Raw genomic sequence first — 24853 nt, forward strand, 5'->3', positions numbered from 1 at the left:
AATGTGACAATAAATACTGAAAAAAGAGCTAAAGGAATGAAAAGAAGATACTTTGGGGGAATGGAAACATTCTACTGTTTAAAAGTATACTACAACTCCACACTTTATGCAAATTATGTATCAGTAAAGCTGTCACTAACAAAACAGGATGGATTAAATTTCAAAAAAAAAACTTTCTGGGAGCACAAAGAGCAATTGGTTCTATCTCTACATGGTAAGAGAAAGGAAAGCTATTTGAAGAAAATCTTGAAATAAAAAACTGAGATAAAAAAAAAAGATGGGGCAGAGGCATGGAGAATAAGGATTTCATGGGGACCCAAATGTTGAGGGGCATCAGATGCCACTCTAATGGCAATGGGAAGAAATCAGAGGTTTTTGAGTAGCAAGTTATCACTTAGAATTTAAAAATGGTTGGGGAAGGAATATGATGGTATTTAGTTTTGAAAAATGTAATTATTTTACAACCATGTATATATTTTAAATGTTTCCTTACCAAAAAAAAAAAAAAAGAAAAATGCAAGTTAAGAAAGCAATCCCTAAAAAGCCAATAGCAAAATGAAACAAATAAACCTTTCTGTGTAGCCAGCTGATAACATAACAGGACAAAGTAAATTGACCAAAAGTTCCCAATGGTATATATCCTAAGGACAAAAAGAACTACAAAAGATTCTTATGCTACAATGAGTAACCATGTAGTTCCTTGCAGCGTTGGTATTATTCTAACACTATTAGCATATGTAATATGTGATAAAGCAATGGAGTAATTATGTTAGTCTTTGAGAACCAAAATTTTCAGCAAAGGAGAAAAGACATTTTTAAATTGATGGCATAACACTGTAGCTCTAAATACAATCTGATCTGCATGAAATAATTTATTTTACCTTTAAAAATGAATGCACAATGACATCAGTGAAAATGGTGGAGTAAGAACTTCCAACAATTCTTCTCCAAAGAGAAAAGTGACAAATATTGTTGTAATAAGCCTTTTAATAACTCTAGAATCTAACCAAAAGCTCTCAGCAATCTAGAAAGGGTTTGCTAAAAAAAAAAAAAAAAAAAAAGGCTGAATCTTGGTAAAAAAGAGAAACCTTTGTGGCTTTTTAACCTGCCCTAGTCCCAGCCTCTCCAGGCAGCTCCATGGTAGACCTGAAAATTAACAACATGGATTTGCAGTAAAACCAGCAGCTTGAAAAGCCAGCAGAGGAGGCTAAAGCTTCTTCAAAAGCCCCATTCATAGAAAATTTGTAATTTTTTTTTACCTTTCTGATGGTTCCCTAGAAGACCCCCTTGCCAAGGCTATTGAGCTGATTTGGAGCTTAACCAGTGCAAAAAAAAACACCTTTACTCCAGGAGCATCTGTCAGAAACAATTGCAGGGGTACCTGAGTGGTTCAAATGTGCCTTCAGCTCAGGTCATGATCCCAGGGTCCTGGGATGGGCTCTATGCTCAGCCGGGAGTCTGCTTCTCCCTCTCCCTCTGCCCCCACCCCCCATCTTGTACTCTCTGCTCTCTCTCCCAAATAAATAAATAAAATCTAGAAGGAGGAAAGGGGAGGGGAGGGACAACTCCAGAAAATTGTTTAACCTTGCAACTTGCTGAAACAGTGGATAACATTTGAGGCATACAATAAATGACCAAAATACCTTAAAAGAGGAAGTGGGAAAATAAGCTGTTTATAACACCTTTGAAAAGCTCCAACAAATATGAAAAACCTGAAAATCAAGAATACCAAGCCCAGATGTAGGCTATGCACATACCTGGGAGAGACTTAAGTCCACAGGCTCTCTGTCTGACCATGAGGCTTCACACTATCACAAAAGTGAAGGCTGTGGCAGAGCTGTCAATTGCCTGCACACAAAGCACCCTTAGCAAAGACTGGGAGACTTACTGCTTCCAGGAAATTAAGGAACTCTTTGTCTAACGGTTAGCTAAACACGAAGATAAACAAGGAGAGATTTCAATGGCAATACAAGAGAAAACTAGTTCAGAAAAGTTACTACAAACAAAAAACTACTACAACAAACAGTAAGAAAAACAAGTGCTGCAGAGAAGGAATGTTCTGCTTTCTGGAGTAGCTACATTATATTAAAATGTCCACTTTTCAACCAAAATTCTGAGACATGCAAACAAAAAAATAGAGTCCACAGAACAGAAAGCAATCAATAGAAACTGTCTCAGAGCAAGTTCAGATGAGACTTACTAAACAAGACTTTAAGTTAGCTATTATAAATATGTTCAAAAAACAAGGGAAGCCAAGATGAAAGAACTAAAGCAAAGCATGAGAACAATCTATCAATGAACATAAAAATTACATATATACAAAAAATAGCAAATAGTACAATAATTCACTAGAGAAAATTCTGAAATTTTCACTGGAAAATTCACTGGAGAGGCTCAACAGCATAATATGAGCAGGCAGAAAGAATCAGTGAACTTAAGGATAGATCAGTAGAGATTATCCAGTCAAGGAACAGAAAGGAAAAATGAAAAATGAACAGAATCTCAGAGACCTGTGGGATATTATGAAGTATACCAAAACATGCACATCAAAGTCACAAGAGCAAAGCTGAGAAAAGGAAAGAAAGAACATTTAAAGAAATAATGGCTGAAAACTTTCCAAATTTAATAATAGTAATAAAAAAATTAATCTCCCATCCAAAAAGCTCAATGAACTCCAAATAAAATGAACTCAAACAGATCCACACTAAGAGGCACTATAGTCAAAGCATCAAAAGGGAAAAAAAAGAGAATTTCAGATGCAACAAGAAAGTGGCTCATCATGCACAATATATAATCCTCAATAAGATTAATATTTGATTTCTTCATCAGACACCATGGAGCCCAAAGGCAATGGAATGACATGTTAAAAGTGTTGAAATGAAAAGATAGTCAGCCAAGAATTTTATATCCAGCAAAACTATCTGTAAATATTAAGGAGAAACAAAAGATTTTACGGTTAAAAACTGAATTTGTTACTAGCAAAAAGTGAATGTGTCACTAACAGACCTACACTGCAAGTAATACAAAAGACAGTCATTCACAGTGAAATAAAAGAACACTAGACAGTAACTCAAAAACCACACACACAAAAAATAAAGAATACCAGTAAAGGTAACTACCCAGGTAAATATAAAAGGAGTATAAATGCATTTTTGGTTTGTTAAATTTATTTTGTTCTATGTGATTTAAAAGACTCTCAATAAAGCAGTAATTATTTATTTGTGTTGATAAGAACATAATATATAAAGATATATGACAATAATAGCACAAAAGAGGGGAAATGGAATGGAGCTGTACAGGAGCAAAGTCTTTGTATACTACTGAAATTAAGCTGGTATTAATCAGAACTGGTTTTAAGTTCCAGGGCAAATAAAAAAAATAACATGATAAAATTAACAAAAAAATGAATTAGAATAGTATGCTGGAAAATATCTAACACATACACACCCAAAAAAGACGGAAATGGGAGAACAGAGAATAAAAACAACACAAGGCATAAAAAAGACAAACAGCAAAATGGCAGGTATAAACCATACCTTAACAGTAATCACATAAAATATAAACACAATTAAAAGGCAGAGATTGCAGGACGGATAAAAAAGCATGATCCAAACTATATGCTTCCTAAAAAAGGACACACTTTAGACTATTCAAAGACAAAATAGGATAATACTAGAAGGATGTAAAAATATGTACCACACAAACAGTAACCAAAATAGAGCTGGAGTGGCTACATTAATACCAAAGTATACTTTGAAACAAATACTGTTATTAGCAATAAAGAACATGCTATAGTCACAAAAGGGCCAATTCATCAAGAGGATATAACAATCAAAAATATGCACATAACAGAACTCAAAATACCTAAAACAAAAGCTGAGAAAAGTAGACAATTCAACAATAAATAGTTGAAGATTGAAATACTCCACTTTAAATAATCAGTAGATCAACAAGGTAATAGAAACCCTGAATAGAACCCTATAAACTAACAAGACTGAAAATCCATCTATAAAACACTCCCCCCAACAACAGAATACACATTCTACTCAAGTGTACATAGAACATTCTCCAGGATAAACCACAAAGCAAAGTTTAAAGGATTAAAAAATCATAACAGCTATACCCTGTGACCAAAATGGAATGAAATTAGGTATCAGTCAAGAAAAAAAAACTAGGGAAATTCACAAATACATAGAAATTAAACAACACAATCCAAAATAACTAATGGATCAAAGAAGAATGCACAATATCTACCATTCCACGTTATGATTAGCATATTACACAGAAAATAACTGCTTAAATAAGAGTTAAACTTATTTTAAGAGAAATTCATATTAAAAAAAAATCAAGCTTCTGTTTCTATACAAATTGCACTATAACAAGCTCAAAAGAATAACGGAAAGGACAAAAGTCTAGAACCAATAGCAAAAGTCCCTTCATTTTGATACTGTAGCATTTTGTAACACATACATTGCTGAAATTAGTTATCCTCTGCCTAAGGTGAACTGATGCCACCTACCTAGAAAGTTCTCACTTAATTATTTTCATTTGAGATTCTAGGGAAACATATGTACTACCTCTCCTCTTCCTCCTAAAAAACTTCTGAGTCACTTTTCCTATTTTAAGTGTTTTAAGAATTTGGGTAAGGGCTTTTGTTCTGGTTTGCCGGCCTTAATGTGGAAAACGGAGTAAAATGTTTTGTTGTATTGGTATTTTGGGGATGGGAAACTAAAGAGGAAGGAACTGCTATTTGATGGCAAACATAAAAAGTGAGATTCTGCTATAACCCAGCTTATCTTTTAGTTTCTCTCTATATATGTAAATATGTACTTCCTTTAAAAAAGTGTAACAGAAAGCATTTGATGTTCAAAAGCAAGCACTGTGGTTATTTAAACCTTGTCTCCCAAATACTACAGCTATAGGTCAAGCCTATATAATACCTTATGCTAAGAAAGAAATAGCTTTGTAAACTGAGGATCATGTTATGATCACTAAAATCACTGAAGTTAAGATTTCCCTACAAATCTGATTTTTAAGACTTACTTCATCCATGTGACATAATATCTTTAGGTAAAAAATTTTCACCATTTAAACTTGAATTACACCTGACCCTTGAACAACACAGGTTTGAAGTGCATGGGTTGACTTATACACAGATTTTTTTTTTTTTTATAAATACAACACAGTACTGTAAATGTATTTTCTCATCCTTATGATTTTAACATCTTTTCTCTAGTTTACTTTATTGCAAAAATACAGTATATAATACATGTAACATACAAAATATGTGTTAACTCACTGTTTATCTTATCAGTAAGGCTCCTCAACAGTAGGCTATTAGTAGTTAACATTTTGGGGGGAGTCAAGAGTTGTATGTGGATTTTCAACTGCACAGGTCAACACCCCTAACCCCCACCCCCATGGTTCAAGGGTCAACTGTACTGTAGAAATTAATGGAAGACTTAAACACAGAGAACAAACTGGTGGTTGCCCAAGGGAAGGGGGGTTGGGAGGTCAGGCAAAATAGGTGAAGCGGAGTAGGAGGAACAGGCTTCTAGTTATGGAAAGAGTAAATCACAAAGATGAAAGGTACAGCACAGGGAATGTAGCCAACGGTATTATAATAGCACTGTATGGTGACAGACTGTAGCTACACTTGCAAGCTTAGCATAAGGTATAGAGTTGTCAAATCACTACTGCTATACACCGGGAACTAATGTTAACATTATGTGTCAACTACACTTCAATTTTTATTAATTGAAAAAAAAAAGTCAACTCCAGGTCTGCCAAAATAGAATAGCTTCATTCCTCCCAGACGCTCCCTCTCACAATTAAAAAATCCTAGACAAAGCACAACAAACAAGTATGGGAAGGAAGTGTCCCATGGAAAAAAGGCAGTAGACTTCCGAGAGATATCAGGACTTAAGGAATGAAAAGGCAGTGAGTTCCCTGGGTTTTCTTATTACCTCCCACATTTCTGGGCCAAGGTGCTGCCCCCCATCCAATACCACAGTCATAAGAAAAGACTTTTCCTCCCAGCCAAAGGACTGAGAAAAGGGTAGCTTACCAACCTTTTCAGTAATACCCACAATATTCCTGCCAAAGACCAATAGAAGATCCGCACACAAACATGTATGTGAACCCTCCAGTTTCCGTGGGGCCAAGCACACAGCTTAATCTTCCATACCCCCTTCCTCTCAACCAGAGTAGGGAGGAAGGTGTGTCAATCCAAACAGCATTAGCAGGACAGAACAGGCAGTTGATCTTCTATTCCCCACAGAGGGGTGCTCAAGTTCCCTACGAGGACAGTATAGATGAAGCTAGGTAGAGGAAGCTGATCTTTCAGGCCCAGCAGGAGGAGGCGGGTGGACTCCAATAACCCTGCGGGGTTGGTGGCAAGCCTAAATGAGGAGCTGATCTTCCATACCCAACACCCAGTAGAAGCAAGTGCTGCTCAGATTCACCCATTTAAGGTAGTGCCAGTAGTATCAAGGGCAGGTTCGGCCACCTTCACCACCCAACAGCAAAGAGAATTAACAAAGCTGTGTGAGACAGGATTAGCCACCACTACACTTCACCACAAACACACACACACACACACACACACACACACACACACACACACACACAGAGGCGGGTGCACACACACGCCCAATGTCAACAGGAACCAGGGAGAAGCTAAACCTGCAGCCTCAAATGGCATCAACAAGACTAAACTAAACAAGGTGGTGTGAGTTGGAGCCGATCAGCATTCCACTTCCCCATCCCTGGTGTTAGCAGGGGCAAGCAGAGAGCCGAACCTCCATACCCACTCGGCAGTGAGATTAAATGAAGCCAAGCAAGACAAAGTAGCTGACAATCCACTTCTCCCATTCTCTGGTGCCAGTGGTGTCCAGAGGGAGATGAGCTTCCAGCACCCCCCACCTGGCATCAACTCAGGGAAGTGGCACAAAGTAGAAAGCTTCTTAGCCCTCCACTTCTCTCTTGCTGGAGCGTCCCATCAGGAAGCTGATCTTATACCTCCCACTCAGAGGCAACAAAGTGGTATAAACTGGTGCCTACCTTTTGCCAGAAAGATGTCAGTGAGGATAAGGGGGAAGCTGAACTTACATCCCATCAGTCTGCACCAAGACAGTATGATTCAGTGTTTTATTTTTGCCAGAATGGTTGTCTGTAGGGCCCAATAAGAAGTGGAACATACACACCTTCCCCAGCCCTTGCACTACACCTCAACAAGGAGAGACTGCCTACTATTAAAAAAAAGGGGGGGGGAGGTCAAGAACTCTTATAATGTGATATTTAAAATGTCCAGGATACAATTTAAAATCGCTCGCTATACCAAAATCCAGAAAAGTATAATGTGAATGAGGAACAACAATCAATACACGCAACACTGAGGTGACCCAGGTTTTGAATGAATTATCTCGGATTTTAAGCAGTCAACATAAGATGCTTCAATGAGCAATTACAGCTGCTCTTGAAATAAATGGAAAAATGGAAATAATCCCAGGAAAGAAAACTCATTTTAGAAGAACCAAATGGAAATTATAAAACTGAAAAATACAACAACCAAAATAACTCTCTGGATGGGCTCAACAATAGAATGGAAATAAGACAAGAGAGTCAGGGAACAGATCAATAGAATTTAGCTAACCTAAACAAGAAAGAAAACAGAATGAAAAAGAACAGAGCTTCAGGTACATATGGGACAAAAACAATAGAGTTAAGGGTCAAATTCCCAGAAGAGAGTGTAGGATTGAAAAAGTATCTGAAGATACAATGGCTGAAAATTTCCAATATTTGGTGAAACACGTTAATCCACAGGTAGAAAAAGCTGAATGAACCCAAATAAAATAAAATTAAAGACATCCACACCAAAATACATCATAATTAAACTCCTGAAACCTGGGGCTCCTGGGTGGCTCAGTCGTTAAGCGTCTGCCTTCAGCTCAGGTCATGATCCCAGAGTCCTGGGATCGAGCCCCGCGGGCTCCCTGCTCAGCGGGAAGCCTGCTTCTCCCTCTCCCACTCCCCCTGCTTGTGTTCCCTCTCTCGTTGTCTCTCTGTCAAATAAATAAAAATCTCAAAAAAAAAAAAAAAAGAAACTCCTGAAACCTAAAGACAAAAGAAAAATTCTTAAACGCAGATTAAAATGATACATTACTTATAGGGGAACATCAATTCAAATGATAGCAAATTTCTGAAATGAAACCATAGGGAACATAAAGAAATAGGCCAACATTTTTCACATACTGAAACAAATGAACCAGCACTGTGAATTCTATATACAGCTAAAATATCCTTCAGGAATGAAGGGAATTAAAGACAATCTCAGAAAAACTAAGAGAATCCGATGCTTGCAAACTTACCCCAAAGAATGGCCTGAAAAGTTCTCTAAACTGAAAAGAAATGAAAGCAGAAGGGGACTGTGACTTCAGAAAGGAAAAAGAACACTGGAATAGGTAAAATTAGGGGTAAGTATAATACGACTATGACACTATACTTGAGTTTCATAAATCCTATTTGCTGGTTGAAGCAAAATTTATCACATCATCTGACATGATGTTCAATGTTATATAAAGAAAATTATATTTTAAAGTAGAGGGCAAAAGGACCTAAACGAAATAAGGTTTCTGCACTACACTCCAAGTAGTAAAACATCTGTACCCGAACACCGTGGTAATTTACATATGAATATCACAATACCCACAGCAAGCAAGAAATCTATACAAAGAAATATACCTACAAAAACATGACAAATCAAGATGGAACCCAAAAATATATCCAGATAACCTTAAGGAGATTAAGAAATAAGACATGAGAAACAGAATGAATAAAAAATAACAGCAGACTTAAGCCCTAATAGTTCAGTAATTACCTTAAGTGTAGTCTAAACACACCAATTAAAAAAGAGAAACTGGAAGAATATTTTAAATGTTCTAACAATATGTTGTCCACAGGGGGGGGAAAAAAATCACTGTAAATACAATGATACAGGTAGATTGAAAGTAAAAGTATGGAAAAAAACATACTATGTAAATATTCATTTTTTTAAAAAAAGACTGGCTACATTACTATCAGATAAAGTGGACCTCAGAGCAAATAAAATTACCAGTAATTTCAGTAAGACAAAGAGAGACATTACATAATGATAAAGGTATCAACCCACCAGAAGATATGATAAAGATAAAAAGAAAATAGACAAAGCCACAATTATAGGTGAAGACTTAGCAACACCACACTCTAAGCAATTGATAGAACTGCTAGATGCAAAATAAGCAAGGATATAGAAGAACTGAACAATACGACCAACCAATAGGATCTAACTGTCATGCATACAACACTCCATCCAACAACAGCAGAATACACATTCTTTTCAAGCGCTCATGAAACAGACACCAAGATAGACCATATCCTGGGTCATAAAACAGATGTCAACAAATGTATGAGAAAATGGAAATTATACAGAATAAATCCCATAATCATAATGGAACCATGCTAAAAATTAGTAACAGAATGAAAACAGGAAAACTTCCAAATACTTAAAAAACTGAACACATTACCAAATATCCCATGGATCAAAGAGGAAAGCTCAGAAGAAACTTAAAAACGCGTAGAACTGAATAAAAATGAAAATATAAGAACACGGGACACAGCTAAAGTAGTGAGAAAAGGTAAATTTATAGCACTAAATTTTTATATTAGAGAAAAAGGAGTCTCAGGTAAATAATCCAAAAAAACACAGACATTTCACCAAAGAGGCTATACAGATGGAATGTTCAACATCATTAGCCATGAGGGAAATGTAAATTTAAACCACAATGAACTATCACTACACTCCTATCAGAATGACAAAAATAAATAATAGAAGTTAACACCAAATGCCAGCAAGGATGCAATAAAACTGGAACACGGGGGGACTGCTGATGGGAATATAAAATGGTAAGGCTGCTCTGGGAAACGTTAAACAGTTTGGTGTTTTTTTATAAAACTAAACATGTAACTATCAGCAACTGCACTCTTGGGCATTTATCCCATAGAAAACTTATGTTCACAAAAACACCTGTACACAAATGGTCACAGCAGCTTTATTAGCAATAGCCAAAAACTAGAAAGAACTCAGATGTCCTTCACAGGTAAATGGTTAAAGAAAATGTGGTAACATCACTAAATGTTAGCAATAAAAAGGAACAAACTACTGATTCATACAAGTTGATTAACCGAGAGAGTTCCGCTGAGTGAAAAAGGGCAATCCCAAAAGGATATATACTGTATGATCCCATTTATATAACATTTTTCAAATGAGAAAATTATAGAAATGGTTCTCCAGGGGTTAGGAATGGGAGGTGGGGGTGTGTGGCTACAAATTAGCAACAAGACAGATATTTATGGTAATGGAACAGTTCTATATCTTGCTTATATCAACGTCAATATTCTGGTTGTGATATTTATTGTATTATACTTTTGCAAGATGCTACCACTGGGAGAAATTGGGTAAAGGGTACACTAGATCTATTGTTTCTTACAACTTCACATAAATCTATAATTATCCCAAAATAAAGTCAAATTTTTAAAAAGCCAATAGAAAAGAACTTCCACTTACAAAAATGTATTCATGATATCCAATGTCATGTGATGTCCACTTTTATAAGGACAACCAAATCCAACAAGACAAAACAAGAGCCAAAAAAATCCATCAGATTAATAAGGACTCCAGCTCTTCCTCCAGATATTCAGGACCCAGTTACCTCTTTTCATAGAATCATGACTATTTAAGGGTTGGGTAATCTTTACAGGTAACAGTAAAAGTTATCCTTCGATGTCTGAATGTTGTCTATAACAACCTGGCCAAACAGTGTCAATGAGCAAATCTGAACAACTTCAATGACAGAAAACCCACTTCATTTTATACATTTACCATCGTTGAAAGGTTGTTAAACAAACAAGAAGTTTCTCCTCAAGAAAATCCAAATCTAGGGGTGCCTGGGTGGCTCGGTCAGTTAAGCGTCTGCCTTCGGCTCAGGTCATAATCCCAGGGTCCTGGGATCAAGACCCACATCAGGCTCCCAGGATCAAGACCTGCATCAGGCTCCCTGCTTACGGAGCCTGCTTCTCCCACTACCTCTGCTGTTCCCCCTGCTTGTGCTCTCTGGCTCTCTCTCTGTGTCAAATAAATAAAATAAAATCTTTAAAAAAAAAGAAGAAGAAGAAGAAAGAAAATCCAAATCTATCTTTTTAACTGGTAGGCTTATAATGAAAATATCATCTCACACACAAAGCAAAATCAAACAATAAAAGTTTACATTCAATAGATCACAAAATGCCCCACTAATGCTATAAGATTCTTACTACTCTTGGGGAAACCAAGGGGCCTTATTCATTTTTTGTGACACCTAAATGCCCAATACCTAACAGTACATATTTATTCAATGTGACTTTTTTTTTTTTTGAGACAGAGAGAGTGAGCAAGCGTGCAAGCACGAGTGGGGGAAAGAGACAGAGGGGAGAGTAAGAGAGAATCTTAAGAAGGTTCCATGTCCAGCGTGGAGCCCAACATGGGGCTCAATCTCACGATCCTGAGATCATGACCTGAGCCGAAATCAAGAGTCAGATGCTTAAATGACTGAGCCACCCAGGCGCCCCTTCAATGTGACATTTCTTACCAATGCACATGAGAATTCATTTAGCCCTGTTACATGAATTCCCAGCAAAGACACAGTGATTACACCCATCTTCTATAATTAGAAATATCACATCTGACCTAAAAAATTATAGCCCCAACTATAAGAAGCAGTTTGGAGAAGTCAAACACTAACCATTAATAAATAAGACCAACTTTCAAATCAAAGACTAACTGAATGGCTAATCATACTAGCATAACAAAAACATGCAACTCAGTTCCATTAGGTCTCTGCATTCATCTGCTGTCTGATCCTGAAGGCTTGAGGCTGAAATCAAAGAACATTACCATCTAGAACAAAGTTCTACTGTGTCCTCCTTCTGGGTCAAAATCTTAAAAGAACTGGGTCAATCCTAAAAACTAAAATGAATAGTTACCTAGAATTCTGGTGCTAGTCACTGAAAATTTTTAATTCCCAGCCTTTCGTCTTAAAAGACAGTAAAACTGGGACCGTATCAATTAAGCAACTTGACTAAAGTAGGCAGCAGACCCTAAAACTCAGGTCTTCAGTTTTCTAATCCATTGTTCTTCCCCGTATATCTATCATACAGCCTCCCAACCAAACCAGCATTTTGAGCACCCAGGCTAAAGAAACAACACTAAAGTCTATTAACTATGTTAAAAGGACATACATGTGCGTACAGCTATTTTTCTGGTTAGAGCAGTAAGTTCTCTACGGATCAGACCACCTTCTCTTCCCCTAGTACCCTTATAATAACCAGTAAAGAAGAATTTGAGAGAATATGTGAAGTGGTCATAAAATACCGCAAACTGTGTGGTAAAAATCCATGCCATCTAAGCCTAACCAACCCAGTGGTTCTAAAGCTTTCCTTTCTCTCCAACATACCCCCATCATTAACACCTCTACCCCTCTACTCAAGAATAAGTGAACTACACTTAAGTGAAAATAATGGAGTCCACAGTTGGGCTTCAAAGGGATCCTTACACTCCCTGAAATCATATACAAAATGTATGCAGCTACACTGACCCTAAAAGTGTTAATGACCCCCAAGAAATAAAGTACTACTCTTATAGCTCTAACACCAGTCACTGAAAAATCAAAATAAAGATATTCTGCCATGAAGTAAGTTAACCACTAAGCCCTGTACTGTTTTCAACTAATCAAGAATGCAAGTTTACCTATTTTTCCTTTTCTATAATAAAAACAAAAATAAACCAAGGAAATGAATGACTCCTGCAAATACAAGATTATTTAGTAGTATAAACTATGGTTACTTCTATAAACATTCAGGGAGTGAATTAAGTTAGTAATCACAGAGCCTGATAATCAGTCATACTAATAAAACCAAAATATGAAGGCAAAATTTGCCAATTATTCCAACTGACAGTTCACAGCATATAAAATTAAGCAACTACTACCTTATGAAAACGCACATGAACATACTTCCAATTAAGACTTTCACATGTTGAAGAATTTCTACCCTCAATATCATGTATAAAAGGAGTAATAAAACCTCAAAATCAAAAAGAACTTAAAAATAACCCAAATCAATCCCCTCACCAACATCTCACTATCTGAATGAGAGAACTCTCAAACCCAAGACAATTCAATATAAAACTATTAACATTTTCATATAGCAAACAGTAAAATTAACAAAGTATTTTAATGACTTGTATACAGTATGACCTCATCTGTGTGGGGGAAAAAATAAAATGGAATACGCTTTGGTATGTGTTGAAATATGAAGTTACCCAACATACCTTTTATCAGTGGCTGCCCGAAAACAGGAACAAAATAACTGGGAGATGGTGTGGGAGGGAGATTTTCTTTTCACTGTTAACACCCTTCATGTAGGGGTGCCTGGGTGGCTCAGTCGTTAAGTGTCTGCCTTCGGCTCAGGTCATGATCCCAGAGTCCTGGGATGGAGCCCCGCGCATCGGGCTCCCTGCTCCGCGGGAAGCCTGCTTCTTCCCTCTCCCACTCCCCCTGCTTGTGTTCCCTCTCTCGCTGTGTCTCTCTCTGTCAAATAAATAAATAAAATCTTTAAAAAAAAAAAAAAAACCCTTCATGTAACTTTTCAGTTCTGTACTATGCACATGTATACACATTCAAAAAAACTGTATGAAGCTAATTCAGAAGTCAAAGAGAGGATCATGGCTGCAATTAGAATAATGGCAGTGGGAATGGAGAGAAACAGACTTGAAATTTAATATGTAGAAATGACAAGATAGGCAGACTATTAGGACTTTTAAGTTAAGAAAAAGGAGTCAAGAACCACTCCAAGGTTTCTGGCAAGGATGATTAAGTGCCATTTATTTAGATAAGAAACATCAAAGACAATGATAAATTCAGTCTGCATATGTTTAGTTTAAGGTGCCTTCAAGATGCCCAACTAAAGTAATCAAGTGTAAGTTGGAGGCAGAGTGAGTAAAGAAAATCTAGAACAGAGTATCAGAGACTAAGAGGTTGTTAGACAAAGAAAGAAAGTCAAAGTAGTGAGATGTTAGGATTCTTTTCCAGAGATCCCAAATCTGCCTCTATCTCCACCCTCACTCCTAAACTATAGCCTTAGTTTAAACTTAACTGTCTTTCCCAAGATGATGATAACATGAACCTTGTACTGAGCACCTTCCGTGCGAGGCCCAATGCCAAGCACTTTCTTTCCTAACACAAAATGCAACAGCCTGCCAGAAATCTATTACTACTTCCATTTTACAGATGAGAAAGCTGAGCCTCTGAAAGATGAAATAATTTGTCCAAGGATCACACACCGAGTAAGTAGCAGAAGCAGAATTCTACTTTAAAATCCACCATCAATACTTCACAACTAGGATCTTTTCCCCTCCACTTTATCCTTCTCACTGTAGCCAATAATATTCCCATAAAACCTACTCTAGTCATGTCAATTCCCCTGGATTAGAGTTGAATTCAATGACCTCCCAAAACATCCTATGGCCTATAGTGACGTGGGCCTTCATGTGCTCAGTTACTTTCTCCTAATCCCAACATGACACCCTCTACCCACACTATACTACTCACAATTCCTCAAACACCATTTCACTTCATACCTCCAACTCTCTGCCCCTTCCTTCCTCTTGCTAAACCTCCACTCATGTTTGATAATCAAGACAAAATGTTACATTTTCATGGAGTTTACCTCACCTACTTACTTCTCCAGTCAAAATTAACTGCTCCAAAATGCTAGGAATTGTGTGGATAGTTAAACTATCCATAATCAAATATTTTTTTTAATTTTTTATTTATTTCAGAGATCGAGAGGAGCCGAGTTGGGGGGGGAGAGGCAGAGGGAGAAGCAGACTCCCCGCTGAGCAGGGAGCCCGATGCGGAACTCGATCCCAGGACCCTGGGACCATGACCCGAGCCGAAGGCAGACACCCAACCGAATGAGCCACTCAGGCATGTTTTATTTGCTCCATCATTTGAGAGCTCACAGCACTTTGCATACACCTTGATTACTGTACTTACTACAACATATGATCACTCAGTCTATCCATTTTCCTCCAAAGACCGCAGAGGCAGAGGCCAGGTCTTACTTGTTGCCCAAAGACTTGGCACACAGCCTTCACCCACAGCAGGTCAGCAAACATTTCACAATCAACCAAGCAAAACCAAAAGCTTTTCTAGTTCTCATTCTGATATTTGAAATTTAAAAACCTAAAACATTTATTTTAACTACTATATCTTAAAAACAAATTTCCCCTAAATGTATAAATGACCCAGACTCAATCAACTAAGATTCATAAAGTTCTTAGGCAAAATTATCTCTTTTGCCACGATTACGTAATATTCTATTACAGAATCCTTCCACAATATTAAAATACAAACTCACATTATTCAGCTAATTATCTGTTTTCTATTAGCTTCCCAAAGAATTCTTCCATACATCAAAATTATCAGGGCCCAAAAAATATTTCCTATTAAGAAGTTATTTTTATGGGTACCTGGGTGGCTCAGTCGTTTAAGCATCTGCCTTCAGCTCAGGTCATGATCCTGGGGTCCTGGGATCGAGCCCCACGTGAGCCCCACATCAAGCTCCCTGCTCAGCAGGGAGCCTGCTGCTTCTCCCTCTCCCTCTGCTGCTCCCCCTACTTGTGCTCTCTCACTCTCTCTCTGTCAAATAAATAAATAAAATCTTAAAAAAAAAAAGTTATTTTTAAGCGTAGTAAGGGCACTGTGGCTATGTTTCGGAGACAAACTAATGTATCTATGGATTAAATGATGTGATTGATGCCTGAGATGTCCTTCAAAATAATGGGAGTGAGGGGCAAAATACAGATGAAACAAGACTGGACGTGAGTTGAAAACAGCTGAACTGGGTAATGATCAGTGACGGTTGGCTGACTGATTTTCTCTGCTCTTGAAAATATTGGAAATTTTCCCTAACAAGCTTTTTTAAAGAAGAAAAGGATCTAATGAACATAATGTAACAGATCCATAGCCTGAAAACAACCCTTTATCTAAAAGGGTTTCCTCCACTGGTCTAAATTAAAATGTATTAGATAACCTCATATAATCTCTTAACTATAACAAAGTCCAACCTTCTTCCTGAGAATAAACTTAACAGCAGCACATCTTTTATTTATTCTAACACAGACAAAATACTTCCACAGACCCAAACTACAAAAAAAAATCAGAATACATTAACAGAATGACAACAGTTTAGCAATGTAGAAAAATAGAGAAAAGAGGATAAAAGAAGAAATGGATTTAAAAAAATAAATAAAAGTCTGCAGGAGAAAGTGGCAAAGAGCCCACAAATTGCCTGAGAACCCTAAAACTGTCTAAATAAGGCATCACTCCCAAGCTTCCAGGTTATAGTTCTTAATTAGGTCCCAAAGTCAACCTAGGCAAAAAGGGGCCCAAAAAGGAAAGTCATCAAAGAAACAGATGGCTAAAGATCAAAATGAAGATTGCAGGGGTGGCCTGGGTAGCTTGGTCAGTTAAGTATCTGTCTCTTGATTTTGGCTCAGGTCATGATCTCAGGGTCCTGAGATTAGGCGGTCTGGCTCTGCGCTCAACACTGAGTTGGCCTGAGATTCTCTCCCCCTCTGCCTCTGCCCCTCCCCTGTGTGCGCACATGTGCGTGCTCTCTCAATAATAAAATCTTTAAAAACAAAAAAAAAATGAAGATTGCATAGTGACTTATCATAAAGCCACCTAAAAGGCAAAGAAACAGGACCTAACAGGGCACATCTCTACTTCATTCACCCCTATCATCAAGCTCAAAAGCATCCCAACTTGACAAGGCCTTTACAGTTATCTCTACACATACGGTAGAATAAAATCCATTTTCAATCAACCAAAATATAATTCTGGTGCACTATCAGGGTGCTTACTCTATGATTTGTAAAGTAGTATGTCTAAAGAAAAAAAAAAAACAAAAAAACCATAGCAGTACAGAAATCTATAAAGTGTAAAGTTTAAAATCTCCCCTCCTCCTCACCCTAGAGCTGTTCTGTACTCCAAGATGACCTTTATTTACTGAATATCCTTCCAAAACTTGGTCAGAGAACTTCTTAATTTGACCCACGAATGCTCATTCAAGGATCCCAAGAATCCGTACAAAGGTAAAAATTACTATAAAATGAGATCAGAGAGAGAAGAGAACACACAGATTATCCTTTCAACATCTGCTAAAAGCTAAAACCTGATTTTAAATCATGTTTTCCTAAACAAAATTACAAGATTCCTTGCTAATGCCCAAATCAAGAAACACCATCTCCAAGAAACACAATTAAGAAGTAATCCTCATCCTATTAATAGTAGCCATTCTACTGAGGCCCAACCTAGGGTAGAACTCTGAAACTCAATCTACAACTGCCCCAAGAGTAAACACCTGAAAACGGGGATCCAAGAAAGCCAATACTGTTTTGCAGAAGCCATCAATGCCTGCCCACCTCCAGCACCACCCATCCACACAGAAAAAAAGGTCTGGTCCATAAAAAGTGCCCAGGCATGACGAGCTAGCAGAGAGGGTCTTTTTTTTTTTTTTTCCTGGGGTCCGGTGCTCAAAGTGTATAATTTGTTGAAACATACCTGAAAACATGGAATAGGCTGTCTGTAAATTAAACTAGCCCAGACACCATTCTGCAATATCTCACAAATGTAAATACCTCCCCATTAAACTCACAAGTGTACTGTAAAATTTTAATAATTTACTTTTAAATGTCTGACAGAGAATGTTACATAATAGAAATTCTCATTAAATGTTTAAAAAAATAAAATACATCAGAATATGGTGGGTCTCAGATGCTTTAGTTAATCTTAAACTAGCAACTATCAGTTAACTCTAATAACCTAAAATCCAGAAGCTGTTAGTTAACTTTTTAAATTTCCAAATCAGGAATACACAGTCCAAGAATAGTTAAATCTAACAATGAGAGACATGAGGAGGACATGAGCCAGGGCAGCACTCTGCAAAGGCAATGTTTCTCCTGTCTTTACTTCAGTCAGCCCTGGAATGTGTCAGGTAGCACAAGGGGTTTTAGACATTTTTTCATCAGTGAAATGAATGATGGTCAAGTTAATGTGGCTTGGCTAGATATACTGTAAAGGCACCTCCACTTCTGCACAAACAGGGTCTAAGAATCCACAAACCCAGGATCCCAATACTCTACACAGTGTACGTGTAACTCTATGAGTCCCATTCAGCCCTGTGTTCCACTGGGACCAGGCAATTCTGGGATAATGCCCACTGCAGCTAACATATTGCTACATGTGCCTCCAATGCACCTTTCCAGCAAGGTTCTTGTTAGACTACCTACAAAGAGCTGGGACTTCACAAGCTTCCCACACAAGCTTCCCAAACAGGTTCCTGTGACTGCTTTTATACCTGCTTGCTAATCAATGTTTCTATGGTTAGCCAAAAGACAAACAAACAAAAAGCCATTCAAACTTGTTAAATTGATGTTTATCATAAACTTTCAGGACACTTCACACTATTCTTCTGCCACTGACATTCCTATGTTATATCATCCTTATACTTATCCCACTCCTCTTAGGGAGTTTAAGCTCAATGCAGGCAAGGGATATCTATATTATCTTCATATTCCCCGCATGGAAGACTTGCATTTAATGTAGTCAATGTTTGTTGCTCTAATGTACTGTTAACAAATGCAAAGCTGATACAATTACACATAAAGCTTCAGTATGCATATATAAAACTATCAATTTTGCATTCATTAAATAAATTCCATTAATCAACTATTCTACAAATAAATACATGTGGGCCCTAAATAACCTAACCACCATTTCAACTCTTAAGACAATCTGGTGGTGTTTTTGTAACATAAATTAGCTCTCTGGATACCACATTTCAAAAACAATATTAATGCACGGTGTTATCAGTCATTAACATCAATTTCAAAGAGCTCAAAGGATCACAATGAGTTTCAAAGTAAAATAAACTTAACAAAACCCCTTTCAAATCTGCAAAAGAATACTGGTACCATATAAATAAAAACTAAATATTACATAATCAAGTCAGAATAAGATTTTTTACTTTTTTCAGTGCTTAGCTAGCCAAGCACTGAAGCTTTACTTTGATTTAAAACAGGCGGCCCATCACTCCACTTTGCTACCTAAGTCACAAAAACCCATCTCTCAGGCAGTTTTTCTTAACCTAAAACATCTAGAGGTGGCAGTCAAATGTTCCCTAGTCATTTCAACTTCTAATTTGATTCTATGGAAAGAGCTATCCAGTGAAAAAGAAGGCCAAAACTTAAAAAGTGCCTGTTTATATATTCCTGCAGTTCTAATTTGTGCCCAGATATGCAAACGTTTCTGTAATCTCTTTCTACAGCTTTTATTACCAGGAATGTAGCAAAATTTCAGGAAATATATAGTAACGGCATGGGACTTTCCCCAGGTAAACAATGACTATAATTACTTACAAGACAACTTTCCAAACTAGAAAATACTTTTTAAAAACACATCAAATTAAAGACCTAATTTTCAAACACAAAGCATGACGTTATTCTGTGGTGACTTTTGTAACCCAAACACTAAACCTTCTTTAGCACTAGAAATGAATATATCCCTTTAAGTGCCTATAAACAAAAAAAAGTAACACAGAAAAATTTTAAACAGCATCAACCTCTAAATATTATAGTACAAATAAGCCACCTCCACAACTGACCTAATAATTTTCCCCTACCATCTACATTTAAGCAAACCAAATTTAGGAAAATATATGCCTTAATGGATTTTAAACTACTACCATTACCCAAAAAATTTAAAATGCCAACTATTTTAATACTAATCATTTCCTAGGAAAAAAAGAACACACATTTCTAAATGATAAACAACCCATAACTTCTTCTAGGCATTCTACATAATCTTTCTACTGATTAACAAATTACAAAAAAAGTTCCAATGAAAGTACTCAGGACAAACTTAAAACGAATGTAAAGATACTTCAAAATGAACCACTATGTACTTTAGCAATAGTTCCCCAACTCAGGTAAGATTCCCCAAACCTTCAGCATATTACTATAAACACGCCTTTATAGTATTACTGTATTTATCCTCCCTATATTTATGATATATATTGCTGATACTTTAACGCAAATCCTTATCCAACTGATAACAAGATTAACCCAAAATATTCTCAAAAATGTACCAAAGTCACCATAATTAGTTTAAATGTTTTAATACTTTCCAATAACTCCACTATAATTAAAATGTAAGAATCTTGAATTATGTTACCAAAAGATTAATGGTTAACATTAATTTAAAGAGCAAAGTGGTCAAGATCATGCTGTATTTCAAAAACTCTGACTAAGCAACCACTTTCTGTTTATAATTTTTTAAAGATATTACCACAAAAATAATATACCATATTACTATTTTGCTGATCCAAAACCCCAAGCATTGTATATCAAATGGCAATCATACAAACAAAAATTCCTTTAAGGAGTCTAATATAAATGAATCTTACAAAGGAGACTAAGAGAAATCAACAGTTTGGATAAAGTATTGTCACACATGGAAAAGGAACATACAAGTTTAGGGGCAAGTAAGAGACACTTACTAAATGTTTAAAACTTTCCAAAGCTTTTTTTTTTTTTTTTAAGATCTTATTTATTTATTTGACAGAGACAGAGAAAGAGAGATCACAAGTAGCCAGGCAGGCAGAGGGAGAGGGAGAAGCAGGCTCCCCGCCGAGCATGGAGCCCGAGCCCGATGCAGGGGCTCGATCCCAGGACGCCAGGATCATGACCTGAGCCAAAGGCAGTCGCCCAACCGACTGCGCCACCCAGGCGCCCCTAAAACTTTCCAAAGCTTTTAAGTCAAGAGTTATCTTTTCTTACACCTACAAAATTTGAATTTTAAAACTTGAAAGAAGGTCCAATAAAACATACAGGAATAAAAATGTTTGAAAACAAGTAGTAATAGCTAAGTTTCTGTCAGAAATAAAGTTCTACAAGGTGCAGACCAAATTTGTTGGGGGGTGGAGAACTGGCAGGACAAAAATAGCAGCTAAAAACAGAACCCTGGGAGTTATTCAATTCCATTACATGCCCTCATGTAAGTAGCTTGAACCAACCCCAACAAAGAAAAGTGAACTCTTGGTTTTTTAAGACTTTCAGAGAGTAAAAATTCTGAAACCAACACAGCTCAACATTACACACACACACACACACACACACACACACACACACACACACACGTCTGTTGTTCCCCAGGAGTGTTCAAAAGATGGATGAAACTAAATAATTCAATACTTCCGATAGCAGGACCCCAGCTCATTCATTCTATTCAGAATCCAATTCAAACACAAGTTGTGAGGTTATATAACGTCAAGCTTTACATCACACATTTCACTGGTATGTTCAGGCTCACAAGAATTGCATGAGGTTGCAAGCACATACTCTAGAATATTTTAATGTTAAGGCTAATGAGTCTTGACCTAAATAGGTAGGACCTCACAAGCACGGAGTCTGAATAAAGACTTTTTTCCTTCAGCTCAATGAACTACTTAGTAATTTATCAGATTATCCAGTGTTTTTATAAAGCCCTAATTCTTCCCCAAAACATAATGAAGTTTCACAAGTTTCTCACTTATGTTACTCTATTCAAACATCAAGAAAGTAATGCACACTTTCACAAAAGATATTTGAAAACATCGACTTCTTTACATTTAAACACAATAGCACATAATAACTGCAGGGCTCAATATTACAATCTGAAATCCAATATTTAGCAACATCCACTGTGAATCTACTAAATACGAGCATTTTGAGACACGAAATCATCAACTTGCATTTTACACATTATCCACATAAAACCTCAGATTCCATTTATTTCTTCTTTACCATAAACCAAAAGCAATAGATTTAGCCAAACTTTTCCAAATGCGTTATCTTTGCAAACAATTTTGCCAACCCCTAGTTAGACTGGCAATAATCACTTCAAAATACAATGATGCTCCCTTATATTTAAATATTTTATTTAATCTTTTGGAAGGACAACTTTGACAGCAGTCAACTGTTTTTAATATTTTAAATACTCAGAAAAAAATTCTTCAAAGCTTTAATCATTGAGGCTTGAATCATTTCAGAGCTAGTCACTACTCATTTTTCCAGTGATAATTTTAATGAAACCAATGAATACCTACATCACCAAAGTTTAATTCAAGTTTCCTGTATCAGTCAAAAACACTAGGCTTACTGGAAAGGATTATTTCTTTAGCTTTCTGGTCATTATTTGTGACTGAAACTCCTTACACTTAGTTACCTTGAAACAAAAACAGAAGTTAATTACAGATAAAAGGAATTAGAGACTCTTCTAAACCAAACTACAGATAAAAACTGAGAACAACTAAATAAAAAAATCAACTTAAGAATAAAATGCTAGGCTTTAGTCATTTCAAACTTCCTTCTCAATTCTAACAATAAGGCTAGGTGTCAAACGCAAAGCTACTGATTTCAGCTTGAAAAGAAAATGTCTAACGGATGCAACACCTATCGCACACACTCCAAGTTTCACGGTCCCAATTAAGAAACCGTAGAAATATCATTTCAGCCATATTTTGGTCAGGAGAAACAAACTGATGCAGACAGATCGAGACTCCACAGCCTTTGTTCAATAGCTTACGGATGGGCAACTAAATGTGCTACAGGTTGATAAGCATTTACCAGGCTTATGAATGCTGCTTCCAAGCTTGAGAAAGGTACAAGAATTCTACATGCAAATCATCTTGGACAATTTTTATTAAACACCATCGAGCTACACACTCCGAAGGAGAGACCTATTCATCGCTACTATTTATTTCCATGTTTACCTCTCCTCCCCCCCTCAAACCCCCCCCTTCACTTTCTCCTCCCACCCTGTCCCGCCATCTTGGGCCGATAGGAGCAGCCATTACTTAACTAAATGACAGTGCCAACAACTTTCCACACAAATAAACAGAGACTACACCCCGAATCCCCCCTAGCCTCCCCGGTCGGACACACAGGAAACGAGACTCCAAGAAGAAAACACATTCACAAATAACTGCAGGATTTCTGTGGCAGAAAGACCCAAAAAGTAAACAAGTCACCTAACTTCAGGTAAAACACATACCGGTCGAGATGCATGTCAACAGCCCAATGCAAACTCTTCACCGCCCTAAACTACATGCAACTTCCCCCTTCTGGGAGCAGGGACGCAGGAAAGCCCAAAACGTTTGGGTAACAGTAGACATTACGAACAACCTGCCTGAAGCAAAAGAATAAAAACCACGGGAGGCAAGTAAGTCAGAAATGTGGGGAAATCTGCACACATTTACGATCCCTTGACACTGAACAAGCACCTAGGAGATCATCGGTCTACCTCCAAAGAGCCGTAAAATGAGAGGCGATTTTGTCGACCCAGCTGAGCTCGGCCCCAAAGCGCTGCTGCCTCTGTTCCTTCAGCTACAAGAGAAGAGAGCGATTTCGCAAGGGTACAAGCGAGGTATCCGACGGTGGGGGGAGAGCAAAGGCAGGAAATAGTTTTCCGGAAGCCCCTCGGCCATCGTTCGTGGCCACAATAAACGCCGGCCGGGCCCCGGGGCCCGGGGAGAGCCGGGCGCCGGCCGGGGAGTCCGTGTCCGCGCTCCGGCTCGCGGGCTGCCTTACCTTGCCCAGTAGGGCCTTCGTCCTGGCGCCATCTTCATGAAACCTCACGAACCCGAAAAGGCGGCTGTGGGGAGAGACACACGCGGCTCGTTAGAGCTCCGGGAACGCCACCGATCTACCCCTGCCCGAGCCCGAGGCCCCGGCGGCGGCTACGGCACGGAGAGCGCCAAGCCGAGGTGCCCGCCCCGCCGCCGCCAGAGGCAAGCCGCGCTCGGGCCTCCCCGGAAAGCGGCGCCAGCCCGTCCGGAGCCGACCGGGCGGGTGACGGCGGCCCGTACCTGTCCAGTCCGCCGAGCGCCTCCCTCTCCTCGGCTGTCAGGCTGGGGGACGCCTCCTCGCTCTCGCCGCTCGCTTTTCCCGCCGCCATTTTCTTTTCCTCATCACCGAAAGCGGCGGCGGCAGCGGCGGCGGTAGCGAGCGACACTCCGCAGGATTTCATGGAAACGCAGCGAATTCACAACTCCAACGCCGACACCCCCCCGCGGGCCGGGGCCCGCAACGACGCCCCCAATCTCCGCTCGGGACCGGCACACCAACTTTATCGCCGCCTCCTCCTCCGCCGCGGGCGGCAGCGACGAAAAATCCCAACGCGGCGGCGGCGAAGGCGGCGGCGGCAGGGGCTGCGGAGCCCCCGGGTCGGCAGCGGCGGCGGCTCGGCTGTAGGGTCACATCGCGGGGGCGGGCGGGGGACAGCCACAGGCGGGGACGGCGGGAACGGCCGGAGCGCGCGGGGCTGGGGGGCAAGGGGGGGGATTCGTTGGAGACACAAACTTCCCCGGCACCAGCACAAAGTTGTTGTAATTGTGTCACACAGCGAACCCCACGCCGCCGCCGTGACCCCCCCTCCGCGCCCGGCCAGCGCCGCCAATCGGCGCCGCCCGCTCGCCTCACGTGACCTTTGTTGACTCACGTCAGCCGTGGCTCCACTCAACTTGCTAGCTGCCGAGCCCCGCCCACCGAGGCCGCCACCGACGGGGAGCGGGACGCAGGCCAATTCTGGCCGGTGGTTGGCTGCTGGGCCCGTCTGTCGGGGGGGAAGGGTTGTCACCGAGAGGCAGCAAACTGTTAGGTTGTGCTAGTTAAATATAC

At 38.8% G+C, this 24853-nt stretch overlaps 1 protein-coding gene across 10 annotated transcripts in view; it reads right to left on the reverse strand.

The window, feature by feature from the left end:
* The window catches only part of KDM6A (lysine demethylase 6A), a 209424-nt gene extending 184917 nt beyond the window's left edge, over nt 1–24507 (reverse strand). For 2 of the 10 annotated variants that reach the window (XM_025857365.2, XM_025857366.2), the window contains exons 1-2: nt 24043–24503; nt 23765–23828 (exon numbers count right to left, since the gene is read on the reverse strand). In XM_025857365.2, the coding sequence (XP_025713150.1) occupies nt 23765–23828; nt 24043–24203 (225 nt within the window). In that variant the 5' untranslated portion in view covers nt 24204–24503. Of the gene's footprint in view, nt 1–23477; nt 23498–23764; nt 23829–24042 lie in introns of those variants that run through there. The other 8 variants (XM_025857363.2, XM_025857360.2, XM_025857364.2 and 5 more) reach the window with 8 other exon arrangements.
* Between the last annotated feature and the right edge of the window lie 346 nt (nt 24508–24853).

This window comes from Callorhinus ursinus, unplaced genomic scaffold (genome assembly GCF_003265705.2).
Source record: "Callorhinus ursinus isolate GAN/ISIS: 27379988/994484 unplaced genomic scaffold, GSC_fseal_2.0 scaffold16, whole genome shotgun sequence".
Lineage (NCBI taxonomy): Eukaryota > Metazoa > Chordata > Mammalia > Carnivora > Otariidae > Callorhinus > Callorhinus ursinus.